Source organism: Geotrypetes seraphini, chromosome 3 (assembly GCF_902459505.1).
Source record: "Geotrypetes seraphini chromosome 3, aGeoSer1.1, whole genome shotgun sequence".
NCBI lineage: Eukaryota > Metazoa > Chordata > Amphibia > Gymnophiona > Dermophiidae > Geotrypetes > Geotrypetes seraphini.
Window position 1 is genome coordinate 225119129 of NC_047086.1, and position 16291 is coordinate 225135419.

Here is a 16291-nt window from a genome sequence, read left to right on the forward strand (position 1 = left end):
AAAGAACCCCTTGCAGAACTCCTAACTGGGGTAGTTGGACCTCTGTTGCTTCCATGCACTTGAGTTTCGCAACCTCATTGCCTGTGGCTTCTGAACAGGATCTCTATGCTAAAGGATGGGCTTTTGGGTGTTTTCCCGCCCTGGAAGACTCTAAGGAGGCTGAGCCCGAATCTCCCGCCACTTCCTCTTGCAGCACCTGGAACATGGCTGCTCATCTACTGTCAAAGCTGTACAGAAAAAGGCATGAATAGGGGCAGATTGGCCTTAAGAATTCAATGCAGATGATCCGTGAGTAAAACAAAGAGTTTTGAGACAGAAATAAGCTTTTTGTAAAAAAGATTGCTAAAAATCCAAGATGGCCACCGCCAGTAAAATCATGCCCAAAACAACCCGTGGCAACTTTTCTGAAAAATAGAAAACATCCAAAATAGGTGTTTTGGAGGTGAGGAAACCTAACTTTAACCCAGAAACTCTTGGATTTACCTTTTCAGAACTGACATCCAAAAATAATAAAAAGAAAGCAGAGCAGATCAGAACACACCTTCTCAGATTGCTTGCAAAAGGAAAAACTGAAGAGGGAGTTATTCTCCACTGCTGAAGGGGAGGAGTTGAGAGATTTGAGTGACACCCTTCTGCAAAGTTCACAACTTTAGTACAGAATCCTATGTCTTTGCAACAGAAAGAGGAGGTGATGGTGCCAAATTTCCGTGAATTCTCCAATTGGAGCACTGTGTGAAATTCTAGAGCTTGCATCTTCAAAACCATACAAATTGGAGTGGCTGCTATAATGGTTGACAGTATTCATCATAAAGCCTAGGAGGAAAGGCTTAAAGATCTAAACCTTATGCCTTGAATGAAAGGCAAGAATATGGAGATATGATACATCCGAGGCTTTTTTTTAACAGAAAGGGGTTCTGGAATGAGGGATCATAGGATGCCTATACATGCCATGTACTATCTTTTCCTCTCCTTTAAAAAGGACAGCTACTAAAATGATCAGTGGTCTTCATCATAAAGCATATTAGGACAGACTTAAGATCTCAATATGTGGAGGAAAGTGGGAAAGGGGAGATATGATAGAGACAGGTAAAAAAAAACCACCAGCTACACCCTCCCAACACTATCCTCCTAACAGCAAAAGACTAGGTTCGCAGCCTCGGTGTTACACTTGATGGCCACCTGTCCCTCTCAGTCCACATCTCACAGGTGGTCTCCACTTCCTTCTATTATCTGCACCAACTAGGAAGGATCAAGCCTTACATCACTAAACCTGACCTAGCCCAGCTCATCTACGCCTTTGTTCTCTTCAGGTAAGACTACTGTAACACCATATTTAATGGAATTACCACAAAAGAACTTAAACACCTCCAGTGAGTCCAAAACTCAGCAATCTGCCTCCTATACAGCCTCAACTACCAGATCCCCAGCTCTCCACTCAGAAGATTGGCTGCCTGTCAACAAACGCTGCATGTTCAAAGCCCTGTTAATAGCATACAAAAGATTCCATGGTATCACCCCCTCTTATCTCACATCCAAATTGTACCCGTATACCCCTACCCACCCCCTTTGCTCGGAAGCAGAAATACGACTGTGTATCTCCCCAGGAAGATCTTTCCAAATGGAAACTGCACGCTCATATAGCCACTTCATCCTTCTACTTTGGAACCAGATACCTGCACAGATAAGATCCCAGGACTTGCTGATGAACTTCCGAAAAGCAGTGAAGACCCTTCGTTTCAACTGAACACCCACCAACATGCAGACCCCTCCTCTTCCCCACCTATGAACTTTTGTTCTACAGCATGCCTCTCAATCTACTGTGACTTATTTTTCTGCTGTGGTTTTACTTCAATTTCATCCATGTACTCAAAATGTTCTTGTAATGTATTGTTATATATTGTGAATGTCCTTTTCTACCTCGTTCTGAGCTCCCAGGAGGACGGGTTATAAATTGAATCAAATAAATAAATTTAAATGCCTGTAAGGATGGGGAATGTAAGGAACAGCCTCAAAGTGGAGGTGGCGGAGATAAGGACAGTATTCAAATTCCAAATATCATGGGACAAGCACAGATAATATCTGAGTTAAGATGCGCAGGCAAACTGGACAGACCATATGCTCACTTTCTGCTGTCATTCTGTAGGTTCCCATGACACAAAACGCTGTAGAATATATTACAGAGGTAATGTAATTCGATTAGGATCTTGGGGAGGTGGGAGCAATATATTGCAGATTTGTTTTGGAGATCTCCAGAGACTAGTACAAAAAGGAGAGAAGTAAGAGAAAAGAAAGCAGGCAAATAATACTTCTGGGATACCCACCACTGAGTCATTCCCTCAGACAGGTCCAGTCGAGTCAAATCAACGTAGACCTGGAAGAAAGAGCCAAAACGGGATGTCAAACTTCATACACAGGGGAGGAAGACAGCATGAGGAAGTAGGTGAGATTACCATAACTTCCAAAGAGCACAGTGTTGGCTGTCCCTAAATTCAACTGATTCTTAGAGGTAGAAAACTAAAAGACAACAGAATAATTTCCTCAAACCATCACTGATCTAATGGCTCCAGTGTCCTGTACCTTAGCGAGTGGCTCCCGCTCTCGAGATATAAAGGAGATACTGTTCTTAACAGAGACTTCCAGCATCTTCTCCTTGGCTTCCTCTTGGGATATCTCCCACTCAAACCTATTGAGAGAAGGGAAAAGAGGTTAGAAAGTCCTGTTCAGAGACTGAATCTTCCTGACCTGCTCCATCTACTGAGACTTCACCATTGCTCTAAGTCTTCTTTCCTTCCAGGGTACCTCAAACAAATACCTCCCTTGACTCCTGAACCCAGTCAGTGATTAATGTCCCCTAGCTCTTCCATCTGAGGAAGTATTTGGTGTGAACTCAGATGGAACTCAACTTCCATGATCTCCCCAACCCAATCTGTAGCTTCTTAATGTCCTTGTAAGTCACAGAGGAAGAAGTGGATGGTGCTTTGCCAAACTCAGGATATGTGGGTGTTGGTTTTTGGAGGGAGTTGTGGTGGCTGGTGGATGGCACCTGGTCATGGCCATCATTGCAGTGGCTGGGTGTGGGATCGTATGAAAATAGGTAAAATTCCAAGGTAGCTGCAAATGCCATGAAGGTGGACGGTACCATAGGCCAACAAAGGTCAGTTCTGCTTGATCTAGAAGTCCAAAGCAGCAGCAGAAGTGTGCCAGACCCTACCCCCCCCAAATATATATGTACCTACCCTACCCCCCAACTATAACATGTAAATAGTAAGGAAGTGGGGGGGGGGCAGAGTAAACTCACCTCCTTAGCCTGCCCCTGCTTATAGACTCTCTCATGCAAGAAGTACCCAACAACTCAAACTTTCCTTCCCTTCAGTGAAAGGAATGAAAAGGAATTAAGAAACTTGGTCAATCTTTTGTCTTCAAATTAACACAACTATGGAATGAAATTCCTCTTATCTTAAGGGGCTCTGGTCCTTTTCTATTTTTTCGTAAAACTTTAAAAACTATTTTGTTTGCTAAATATTTTGGAACCATCCGAATTAATATTTTTTTCGACTTTGTTCTTTCTTTTTATCTATTTTTGTATCTTTTTAAATCACTGTTAACCAAGTCAAGCTCCTTATTTGGTTGATGACCCCGGTATACAAGGACCCAAAACAGTTGATTGCTCTACTCAGATAGTAATTGGACCCCTTAGATTCCCTCAAACCATACAGCGATCAATTTCCACTGAGCCTTTTTCATTTTTGAAGTTTTAAATAAGGTTCAAGGAAACCACATCACACCATCATGTAATTGTTTGTTTCGAAGGGGATATGGGTACCAGACAGGGTAGAAAGTTTAACGTTTAGGGCTATTGTAGGAGGGGAGAGGGAATGTGGTGGGAGAAAGGGGGTTATAATTTGTTGCTGATACTGTGGCTTTCCAGGTAAGTGGAGCGGGCTATAAGACTACAGCCTATATACTACAACCAAAATTTTGGTCGCAGTTTCCACCTGCTGGTCATAATGAGATATAACCCATCAGTGATGAAGAACTGTACCGGGTTTATTTGGAGCGTGCTATAAGACTACAGGCCCTTTCTGAAACTTTTGCAAGTGTGAATTTGAATCTTGGAGAGAAGGGATGGTTGGGTGAAGGGAAAGGGGGAGGGGAAGGAGGATAAGGGTTTTACTAAATCATAAAAGAGAATTAGGTTCTTACTTACTAATTTTCTTTCTTTTAGACTCTCCAGATTGGCACAGATCACTGATGGGTAATAGCTCACCATGACCAGCAGGTGGAGAATGAGACAAAACTTTTGACTGTAATACAAATAGCTGTGCTTCCTCCTAATATAATCAGCCTGCCAAATAGCCAAGCAGAACTAAGAAGTAATAAGTATAACAATACTCTGAACAAGAGTAACAACTAACATAGAACAAGACTTTTGGAAATTGCATAGAAAAAGCCCCTTTAGCAAAACGTCCCCACAGCTCGCCAGCTGAGCCAAAGCCGCTGTTCTTTTTAATCTCCCCAACCCTATAAAAATACTAGAACCCGCAGAAAACAATCACACTATTCACGTGAATCCCTTAAGAACAACAGACAGACAGACAGGGTGGACAGTCTGGAGAGTCTAAAAGAAAGAAAATTAGCAGATAAGAACCTAATTTCTCCTTCTTTAACACCTCTCCAGACCGGCACAAAGCAGTACCTATCATGGGTGGGAACCCCGGAGGACAGAAACTGACTGGTTGATATGAAAAGGAGAAGGACCTTAGGAATAAAAGGAGGGAATTGGCAGCAGCACGACCCGCTCCCTAGAGAACTCCAGGAAGGAAGGCCTACACAAAAAGGCCTGCAGTTCAGAAATGTATCTCTCAGAAGTAATGGCCACCAGGAACACAGGTCCTTCAATGTGCAAGAGCCGAGAGGCTCAAAAGAAGGCCAAATGAGCACTGAAAGAACCAAATTGAGATCCCAGTCAAGAAATGAAGGACAAACTGGAGGCCAGAGCAATTTTGCCACTCTCAAGAAACAAATCATATCCAGAGAAGAGGCCAAATGTTGATCGCACATCAGACCGCAAAAAGAAGACAAGGTCGCAATCTGAACCCTTAGAAAGGACCAGGCAAGGCCCTGCTCCAGGCCATCCTGCAAAAACTCTAAGATCTGAGGCATAGACGAGCGAATCGAAACCATGTCCTGAGTTGAACACCACTCCTCAAAGAGATGGCAGATGTGCACATAGACCTGAGAGGTGGAAAGTCTCCAAGAGCCCAAGACGGTGGAGATCACCTTATCTGAATATCCTTTCTTACTTAGGCATTCCCTTTCAACAGCCAAGCCTAAGACAACAGTGACCCGGATTGAACAGGGGAATGGGACCCTGAGCCAGAAGGTCAGGTAAGAGAGGCAGAGGAAGAGGATCTGTCACAAGAAGATGAAACAGATCTGCGTACCACAGGTGCCTGGGCCAGTCCGGAGCCACCAGGATCATGCGTCCTGTGTGCCGAGCAATGTGAACAAGAACTCTGCCCACCAGTGGCCATTAGTGTTGCCCGATTCAGGAAAAATATTTTGATTCGATTCAATTCAGCCTATTGAATCGATTTTTCGATTCGATTTTCCTGCCCAATTGGGTATTTTTTTTCTGACATCCTGGTGGGTTTATTTTATAGCCTCTTCACCCCCTTTGCCCTCTCCTACCCACACTGGCACTGTGGTGTAAACAAACAAAAAAGACCTTTCCTCTCTCAGTTAAATCCTAACTCACATTCGCAGTTCAAATCTGACATATTGTAATCACAAAACAGAAAATAAAATTATTTTTTCTACCTTTTTGTTGTCTGGTCATTATTGAAATCATGTTGGTCCCAGACTCTGGTTGTCTTCTAATAACTCGCTTGCGAGGGTCTCCTGCCCTTTTGTCGTTTCCTTCTTTCTCCGTGATAACCATCCATCTTCCATCTCTGTCCTCCCCTTCCCTCCTCTGGAGGTCTGGCATCTTTCCTTTTTCATCTCCTTCCCTACAGCTGTAGTGATGGACCCCCCATCTCCATCCCCAGATCCACCATCTCTCCTTTTCTCAACTACCCTTTCATCCAGCATCTCTCCCTCCTTCCCCACCACCCCAAGGTCCACCAGCTCTCCCCTTCTCTTCCCAACTACCCTCCTATCCAGTATCCCTATCCCCCACTCCCTCTCTACACCATCCCTTGTGTCCAACTTCTCTCCCTTTCTGTTCCTTTCCTCTCTAAATCTCATTGTCCACCATCTCTCTCCCAGTCGGATCTTTCATCATTTTCAAGGAAGCACAAGATCCAGATTTTTATCCAGTACTCTGCTCTTTTTTCCCATCCTGTTCTCACTAGTTTCACTTGCTGTCAATTTTTAATATTTCCTCTTCCCCCAACCAAACTCCAGCAGTTTCTCTGACTAGCTCCCCACAGGTCAATCTCTCTCCCTCCAGCCTGTCTCACTCATCTGGGCCCGCTCACACGTCCAGAACTTTATTCTCCCATCCCCCACAGGATCCTTTACTTGCTCGCTGCACTTTCACTGTTGGGGGTCACGCGGGCAGCGCGATTGAAGCAAACACGATGCCTTCAGCAGCCCCGGAAGCCTATCACTCAGCTACAGTTTCCTGTCCCTGCATAGGCGAGAATTCTCCCAAAGATGCACAACATGGGAAGTCTTTCATCCATTCCAACCCCATGACAGTTGTTGGTGGAACACTGATCTCTCCATTAGCCGCTGTTCCGCCCTATCCGAACCTGTTCCTCACTCTGCACAGCACACAAATTCCAACTTCCACAGTGCGTAAACCGAGCAAGGAAACCAAACCCCACCCTAACACTCGAAAGGCAGCCTTCTCTATGGTCAGACGCTGTAACAGAGGAAAAGCTTCCAGGGCTCGCGAAGGCAGCGTGTTTGTAACGCTGTCCGTAGCCCCGACAGTGAACACGTGCAGTGCTGTTGGGGAGCTAGCAGGGTAAATAAGTACCGGATCCCGCAAGGGTGTGTGGGGGTGGAATAGAGCTCTGGACAGTGCACAGGTCTTGCATTGAAGATGACTGGCATAGCCTCAGCACTTCCTGACTGACCCCACCGAATCGGCAAGGCCGATTTGATTTATTTATTTTTTTTTTTAAATGAATCGATTCAAATTGATTCACCCAAAGTGAATCGATTTGAATCGCGATTCGGGCAGCACTAGTGGCCATGGAGGAAAAACATACAGCAGGCTATCCGTTGGCCAAGCCTGCACTAGGGCATCCAGACCCTCAGCCTGGTAATCTCTGCACTGACTGAAGAACCTTGGAACTGACACTATTAGCCATGAGATCTGTGATCGGTTGACCCCACGACTGAATAATCAACTTGAAAGCTTCTGAGACACCACTTGCTCTGATCAACCAGTTGTCCAGATATGGGTGAACCAAGACACGCAGGGAGTGAAGATGGGACACCACTACCATCATCACTTTGGTGAAGGTCCGGGGTGCCATCGCCAATCCAAAAGGTGGAGGCTGTCGCTGCTTCAACACCAGCCGTGGCTGAATCAAACAGACGTTTAAGGATGAAATCCATGCGTCGGTCCTGGACATCCTTTAGGACCCCCCTCCATCGATGAGAAGAGATGTGCACTTGGTGATGTGCGCCACTGAAGAATTCATCTTCAGGGAAACAAAGCGCTTGTTAAAACCAACCACCATGGAATAAAACCGCACCATGGCTCGAGCACATTTCAAGGGACCCTCTGGAGTGTCCTAGATAGCTGCAAGAATGTGAATGTCAGGATGATCAGGAAAAGAGGCAGATTGTGGCCTCTGGTCACTGAGGGAACATTCAGCAGTGGCTGGCAGTTCCAACAATAGCTTCAGTTCCTGTAGAGATTCAAAGATCAAATTCATAAGATGCACGGGCTAAAATAATCTGTGCACTGTTGGGTTCTCCCACAAATCATGGGCTCCACATAGGTCAAGATCCTGGAGATCCGCCAGATTCGCCATATCCATGACCGCCAGCAGAGGAATGGAAAGAGTGTCTGGTGCAACTGTGGGCAAAGCCTACATACTTCCCAGGTGCACCCACAGGAAGGCAAGAAGAAAGACCCTGGTCCCTCGGAGGCCAGTGGAAACAGACAGAGATTTTTTAACTATGTATGCCTGATAAAACATATTCACAAATTCCAGGGGAAAACCATCCTCCGTGGTGAAAGCTGACTTCTGCGCCTCAGATTTGGAATGCTTTGAAGATTTTTGAGATTTTTTGATGGATCCGTGCTTGTGTTTCGCTGAAATGTCATCAACACACTCCCCAGGGGCCCCCTGATGCTAATTTCATGGGAGTCAGGACAGAAGGTGTTTGAAGAACCTCCCTGGAGGTTGAAGGGGGCCCCTGGGTGCATCTGGGCAAACCTCGCCCCACTCATGGGCCGTAGCGCACATGGAACACGGCTGCGCATCCAACAGCCATCCATGCAAATGAGGCAGGAATCCATCCCAACCTGCCCTGTGGAGGCCATCTATGAAGCTTTCTTGCAAAAACGAAGCTCAGAATTATGAAAAATATACTTTAATTCGGGAAAAATCCAAGATAGCCGCCGTGGGTGCCAATTTTGAAGAAAAAGAGTTCAGGAATACTACAGGAACCCTCATAAAATGGCAATTTGGGGATTTTAGAGGTGGGGAGGGGTAGGACATGCAGGGAAACCATCTAATAACCCCTTTTCAAGACCCCCAAAATCAATGACTTAGGCTGTCAGCCTCTTGCTCACTGTAACATGTGCTGCATGAGAGAGACTGCAAGCAAAGCTGTAACCGCTTCCTGGGAGATTCTGTGCCTCAGGGAACTTGGGAAAGTGTATTTCAAGTCTTCTGACTGCCCCACCAGCCTGATCACCAGGGCCGGAGACCTCCGCCACCAGTGCCCACGTCGTGCAAACGCCTGGCGGAGGAACACAGTCTGGCTCCGATCCCGGCCACACCTCCATGGAACAGCTCAGCCTGCGCTTCACCCAACTGATTTCAGTGGGGACAGGTTTGATTTCTGACCCCTCCACAACTCATACTCAAAACACAGTTTTTTCATTTTGGCCTATCCTAAAGCCTAAGCTTTTCTCGTTTTGTTTCCCTCAGCGCTGCTCCCCCTCCCCTTCTTTCTTTCCTTTTCCTCCTTTTTCTTTTTTTCCTCTGTAAACTGCCTAGAAACAGCAATGTCGTATATCAAGCTGTTGTAGGTACATAACTCCACCCCCCTTCTATCAAGTTGCATTAGAGCAGGGGTCTCAAAGTCCCTCCTTGAGGGCCGCAATCCAGTCAGGTTTTCAGGATTTCCCCAATGAATATGCATTGAAAGCAGTGCATGCACATAGATCCGATGCATATTCATTGGGGAAATCTTGAAAACCCGACTGGATTGCGGCCCTCAAGGAGGGACTTTGAGACCCCTGCATTAGAGGAATTCTATGAGCTTCGGAGCATTTACCGTGCTGGCTTGCGCTAAAAATCCTCTAGTGCAGCTTGATAAAAGGGGCCCTAAAGAAACAAACAAACAAATAAATGAGTCACTAGTAAAAGATTGCTCCCTTGTCCTAATCTCTGTGTTATACAAGTACCCAGAGAATTCTATTGAAGCCGGAGTTTCAGAAAAATAAAAAAGACCTCCACCAACCACAGCGGCTCAATTAGCAGGTCACAAGTTTTAAAAGATTTCCTGTGTCCCTTTCTCTTACCCAGACACTGATCAGCTTTCTCCAACCCTCTCCCACCCAGCGATGTAACAGTCTGTCTCTTACTTCTCATTGTACTCCGGGTTTGTAGTTTTCTTTTTGACTGTTGTTTTTCTCTTAGAGGTCCGATTTTTGTCTGGAAGCAGAACCAGATTCACATATGGATCGGGGCTCTCCTTAGATGTTGCCTGCAGCTTCCTGCACAGAATAGGAAGATATTGAGTCAGGAAGACATGGAGAGGCCAGGGAAAGAAAGGATGGTGGGGAGGGAGACAGGCAGGCAAGTGAGGGGATAAAAGAGGAAGAAGATAGGGTGGAGGCAGTAACTAATTTACTAGAAATTAGAAAGATATTTAAGACTTGGGTTTTCATGTTGAGCTATGGGCTAGGGCAAGGGTGGGCAACCTTGGTTCTTGAGGGCCACAACTAAGTTGGGTTTCTAGGATTTCCCCAATTATGCATGAGATCTATTTGCAAGCATTGCCTCCATTGCATGCAAATAGATCTCATGCATATTCATCGAGGGAATCCTGAAAACCTGACTAGGTTGCGACCCTCAAGGACCAAGGTTGTCCACCCCTGGGCTAGGTACATCATAGTATTTTTTGTATTTATCTGGCCATTGCAGTGATTCCCAAACCTGGTCTTCGAGGCACCCAAGCCAATCAGGTTTTCATTGCGGATATCCTGAAAATCTGACTGACTGGGGTGCCTCCAAGACCAGGTTTGGGAGCCAACAGGTTACTGTATGAAACTGCTTTGAATGATCACTGTCCAGGAAGGGAAGATATATAAATCTTTATAAATTAACCAGTGGCGCTTCTAGGGTATGTGATACCCGGGGCCAATCATTTTTTAACATCCCGCCACAAATATAAAAAGGGATTGGAGGAGTCCTCCTTGTTATGCAACTGCTTGAAAAAGGGGATTTCATCTTCAAAAGTTAGTTAAAAATGTATTAAAATGAGTCCAATAAGAAGATTACCATATTTCCATTTTCTATTTATAAATGTTTATCAATACAGTTATATTACTTTATTCTAAAGCAACAAAAAAAATTCTTTTTTCTACCTTTTATCATCTCTAGTTTCTGCTTTCCTCATCTTCTCGTCACTCTCCATTGCATCCAGCATCCACCCTCATTCTGTCCCTTCCATTGTTCTCTTTCTGTCTCCATGCCCTCACCTATACTCTGGCATCTCTCTCTTCTCTTTCCCTCTTTCCCACCCCAACTTACCCCATGGTCTGGCATCTACTTCCTTTCTCCCATGCCCTAGGATCTCTTTCCTCTCTTCTTCTTCCATCTCACCCTCCATGCTCTGGCAGGTTATTTCCTTCCTTTCCCTCCCTCCCTTTCCGATGGTATGACATCTCTGTCTCCTTCCCTTCCATCCCCCTTGCTCTGGCATCTCTCTCCTCTCCTTCCCTTTCACCTATCCCTCCCCCTCCATACTCTGGTATCTCCTCTCTTTCCTTTTCCTCCCTCCCTACTTTCTCCCTGGGCTGGCACCTCTATCTCCTACCCTTCCTTGCCCCCCCCATGCCTTTGCAACTCTTCCTCCCCCTCCATAGCCTGGTATCTCCTTTCCTTCCTTCCTTTCCATCCCTCCCTTCTCATGGTCTGGCATCTTTCTTTCCTCTCCTCCCCCTTCTCTGGTCTTCCTTTTCCTTCCCTACCTCATCCCAATTAGGTGCAGCATTTCTCTCCCCCTTCCCTCCCCAGTGCAGCATTCAGAACTCGCTGCTCTTGCTGGCATCGGGCCTCTCTCTCTGCTGAGTCCCGCCTACTTCCTGTTTCCACGAAGGCAGAACCCTGCAGAGAGGAAGGCTTGACACTAGCAGAGCAGTGTGTTCTGAATGCTGCCACTGCCAGAAGAAGTTTGTGCCACTGGCCCTAGGAGCACCTCCTTATGGGCTGCACCTGGGGTGGAGCCCCCCCTCCCCCGGGCTTGGTACACCACTGAAATTAACGTTTATAATTGATGTTGTGGGAATACAGATAATGATAAGTCATTTGATGTCAGGCTTGGATAGCAGCTGAATTCTATGAACCCAGAGCACCCAAGAACTTATAGATGGAGTGTGATACAACAGTTAGTTTCCAGTTGGAAACACTGGGCCGAGCATAGAGGCAACAAGAAAAAAGCATGCAAATGATAGAACTGGGTAATCTGAATTAAGATTCAGGCCAGGAAAAGGACTATATAGACCTGCACATACCAAATGCTGCCCATGTCTCCATTCTCCCTCTGTTTTTCAGCAAAAGGCCAGCCCCACCTCACCCCCAATTTTGTAACCCAGGAGTAGGATAATTCCTCTTCCCACATCTCACCTGTATGATAAACTGTGCACTACTGTTTTGATTGTGTGTGTGTGTAACTGATGCATGCCTCTTTTCAGCTGTGTGCGATTATAATGGTTGTTTCTAGCTGCACACACATGTGTAAGGTCTTGATGGTACACAAGCATGTGTTACCTGCAGGAATGGACAATGATTACAAGTTTCCTCTCCTCGTCTAAGTAGTGCAAAGTTAGGCGGATGTGTCCATGGGGAGAATCTGTCAATTCTGGCCTATTGCAAGGGAAGGAAAAACATTTCTGTTAAGATACTGAAGCCACATGCAGGCAGGGTGTTGGGAAGCTGAAGGTCCTCACCTGTCTGAAGGTATGAGTCTGTGTCGCAGGTCTGGGTTGCTGCTGATGCCCAAGTCGGGAGAAGGGATGGAGATCTCGGGCTCTATGTTTGCCTTTCTCAGAGGATCACCACTCGCTGCCAGGCTCAGGGCGAGGATGTCAGCACTTTCAATCTGGGAAACCAGAATCTACAAGAAGAGAGTTGGGAAAAAGGCCCTTATAGCACAGACAGGTACCCCTAGCTCTGTAAGCCAGGGCAGGATAATGCTACTTCCAGCATAAGGCTCAGCCCCAACCCAACCCCAGTTCTGATTGCCAGGGTAGGATAATATCCCTTCCAGTATATGCTACAACTCACCCCCAGTTCTGAAACATGGAGTAGGATAATGCCCCTTTCAGCACAAGGTTCAGCCCCAGCTCTGTAACCTGGGGGCAGGATAATATTCATTCCTGCAGAAGCTACAGTTCCAGTCACCTCCAGTGCTGTAACCCAAGGGCAGGATAATACCACGTCCAGGACTGTGACCAGTTCGAGTTCCCCTGCATATGTCATTTACCCTGAGTTGGACCATCATCAGAACTTGGCTGCTGGGCCTGGAGCTGGTCAGCTGGAACCACTGATTGAGGGAAAGATCCTCTGCTGTCAGTAGTTGGGACAGAGGCAGCTTCAGAGAGCCAAGAGACTGTGACCCTTCATCCTTAATCTAGTAAAGGGAAGTAAAACAGATGGAAGTGATGTCAAGCATTTTACAAAGTCTGGGGCCCTGATGGAGTCAGGAAGAGGCTGAAGAACCATGCATGTGTGTATGTGCTTGTGAATATGTCTATAAGTATGGGCATCTACAGTATACATGTGCGTGTGAGTGTGTCTATGTGTGTTTGTCTATGTGTGTGCATGTATAAGTGTGTGTACGTGTGTCTATGTGAGTATGTTTATGCCAGTATCTATATGTATCTGCAGGTTATATGTGTGTATCTATATGTTCTATGTCTGTGCTGATCTATTGTTAAAATGGCCCATAGTATCTGAAGATTGGAGGGTGGCCAACATTATGCTGATTTTTTAAAAGGATTTGGGGGCCATTGATAACTTATTGTAATGATTAGACGCCTTTTTACACTGAAAGTATAATTATAATTATGGAAAGGGGGGTGGTTTTATAGTTATATTATAGGTTCTATCAATATTTATGAATATGTTCTTATGTTCTTACAATACATGTATGTTATTTTTGATTATAATATTGTGAAAAGGGTGGGTGGGGGAGGGAGATATTTTTATGTATTTATGATGATATATGGAAAATTTCAAGTAATGTATATGATTCAATTGATATAATATGGTGTAATTGATGTAAGATGAAAAAATGAATAAAGATTTGGAAAAAATAAATAAATAAATAAAATGATTCTGGGTTGATCTGGGAGATTACAACCAGTAAGACTGACTTCAGTGCTGGGCAAAATAGTGGAAACTATTATAAAGAATTAAATATGGAACATGAAGACAAACATGGTTTAATGGGACAGAATAAGCATGGTTTCAGCTTCACAAATTTGCTTAATTTCTTTGAAGGTGTGAATAAACATGTGGATAAAGGTGAACCAGTTGATGTAGTGTTTCAAGATTTTCAGAAAGCTTTCAATTAAGTTCCTCATGAGAAACTCCTGAGAAAACTAAAAAGTCATGGGACAGGAGGCAATATTCTGTTGTGGATTAGGAACTAGTTATTGAACAGAAAACAGAGAGAAGGGTTAAATGGCCGTTTTTCTCAATGGAGGAGGGTGAATAGTGGAGAGCCTCAGGGATCTGTATGGGAACCACTACTATTCAACATATTTATAAATGATCTGGAAATTGGAGTGACAAGTGAGGTGATTAAATTTTCAGGTGACACACATGCAGACTGTGAAAAATTGCTGGAAGACCTTAGGAAACCGGAAGACTGGGCATCCAAATGGGAAAACAAATTTAATGTGGACAAATGAAAAGTGATGCACATTGGGAAAAATAATCCAAATCGTAGTTACCTGATACTAGGATCCACCTTAGGAGTGAGCACCCAAGAAAAATATCTGAGTGTCACTGTAGACACTATACCGCCTGTATTCTGCCCAGTGTGTGGCAACAGCCAATAAAGCAAACAGGACGCTAGGAATTATTAGGAAAGGGATGGTAAATAAGACCAAGAATTTTATAATGCCTCTCTATTGTTCCATGGTACGATCTCATCTTGAGTATTGTGCTCAGTTCTGGTCGCCATATCTCAAATAAGATGTAACGGAATTATAAGCGGTTCAGAGAAATGATAAAGGGGACAGAACTTCTCTCATATGAGAAAAAGCTAAAGAGGTTAGGGCTCTTCAGCTTGGAAAAGAGTTGGCTGAGGAGGGATTTGACTGAGGTCTACAAAATCCTAAGTGGTGTAGAACAAGTGATTCAATATTTCACTCTTTCAAAATGTACAAAGATCAGGGGACACTCAATGAAATTACGAGAACACGGAAATACTTTTAAAACAAACAGGAGGAAATATTTTTTCACTCAAAGAACAATTATGCTCTGGAACTCATTGTCAGAGGATGTAGTAACAGTGGTTAGCGTAGCTGAGCTTAAAAAAAGGTTTGGACATGTACCTGAAGGAAAAGTGATATTTTGCACAAAATAAAAAAAAAACTTCAGAATCGAATTCATCTCCTGCAAAAACACAGCAGCCAGACTGATTAGTGAGCTAAAAAGATTTGACAGAATAACTCTTCCATTACATGCTCTGCATTGGCTAACGGTTCAATACAGGACCAGGTTCAAATACACTTGCATTATTTTCAAGGCACTGGTTGGCCAATGTCCGTCATCAATAAGGGAGCACCGTCATCTATTTCACAGCACATGCTCCATGAGACTCAATAAGAGCAAGGTCTTATTTAAAAATGTCAAATATAAAGAGACATCATGAGTGCACATTTGATTATCTGGGAGCTAAAATCTGGAGTGACCTACCAGCTGAAATTAGATCTATACTTACTGCTCTTTTTGGAAATTGCTGAAAACCCACTTCTTTGAGAAATGGGCTTTACTCAACACATGATGCCCTATAATGCTGTCTTTAATTTCTAATTTTTTTGTCCTTATTTACTCTTTCTTCTTAATTTACGTTTGTAAGCTTTTTGTAAACTGTTTTGAATTCAGTTGGAGATATGGCAGTATATAATACACCATTACCATTAGCCAGACACCCAATTTTGGGTAGACCTGGAACCCAGTTGGATGGGCAGAAGATTCCCTCTCTCCCTCTCCCACCCAGGTGAGGTGATCTGATCCAGTCCCTCCCCCCTTCTGCTTATCTTTCGAAGAGCCAATCTTTGCCGGCAACGAGCAGCGTGACTGATACACCCTGCTTGAGATGGCCCCACAGTTTTCCTTCTGAACTAAACTAAACTTTAAGCTTATATACTGTATCTTCTCTATAAATATAGAGCTCAACATGGTTTATAAAAGTTAAAAGGGAAGATCAGTGGGAGTTGGTGGTAGGGGGAAACGGAAATTTACATTTTTTTAAAATAGCCAAGTTTTCAGGTGTCTATGGAATAGTTGGAAAGAGCCCAGGTTGCGCAGCTGGGCAGGGAAATTATTCCAGAGCTCTATAGTTTTGAAGTGAAGAGATTTCCCTATTTTTCAAATGTAGGTAATGCCTTTTAGTGAGGGGAAGGATAATTTGAGCTTTTGCATAGATCTGGTGATGTCAGATCTCGCAGCATTCCAAGATAGAGGAATTAAAAGGGTAAGAATGCCATGAAGGATCTTGAAAGTTAGGCAGGCACATTTAAAGTAGACCCTAGAAATTACTAGGAGCCAGTGGAGTTGTAGTAAGAGCGGTGAAACATGGTCAAATTTGCTCTTTGCAAAGATCAGCCTAGCTGCAGTATTCTGGATCTGCT

At 44.4% G+C, this 16291-nt stretch overlaps 1 protein-coding gene across 2 annotated transcripts in view; it reads right to left on the reverse strand.

Moving 5' to 3' along the window:
* Positions 1–16291, reverse strand: part of ESYT1 (extended synaptotagmin 1) — a 141122-nt gene that overhangs the window by 11329 nt on the left and 113502 nt on the right. For both annotated transcript variants that reach the window (XM_033937188.1, XM_033937187.1), the window contains exons 25-30: positions 12910–13056; positions 12374–12540; positions 12195–12290; positions 9785–9916; positions 2578–2683; positions 2322–2371 (exon numbers count right to left, since the gene is read on the reverse strand). In XM_033937188.1, coding sequence (XP_033793079.1) covers positions 2322–2371; positions 2578–2683; positions 9785–9916; positions 12195–12290; positions 12374–12540; positions 12910–13056 — 698 coding nt within the window. The remainder of the gene's footprint in view (positions 1–2321; positions 2372–2577; positions 2684–9784; positions 9917–12194; positions 12291–12373; positions 12541–12909; positions 13057–16291) is intronic.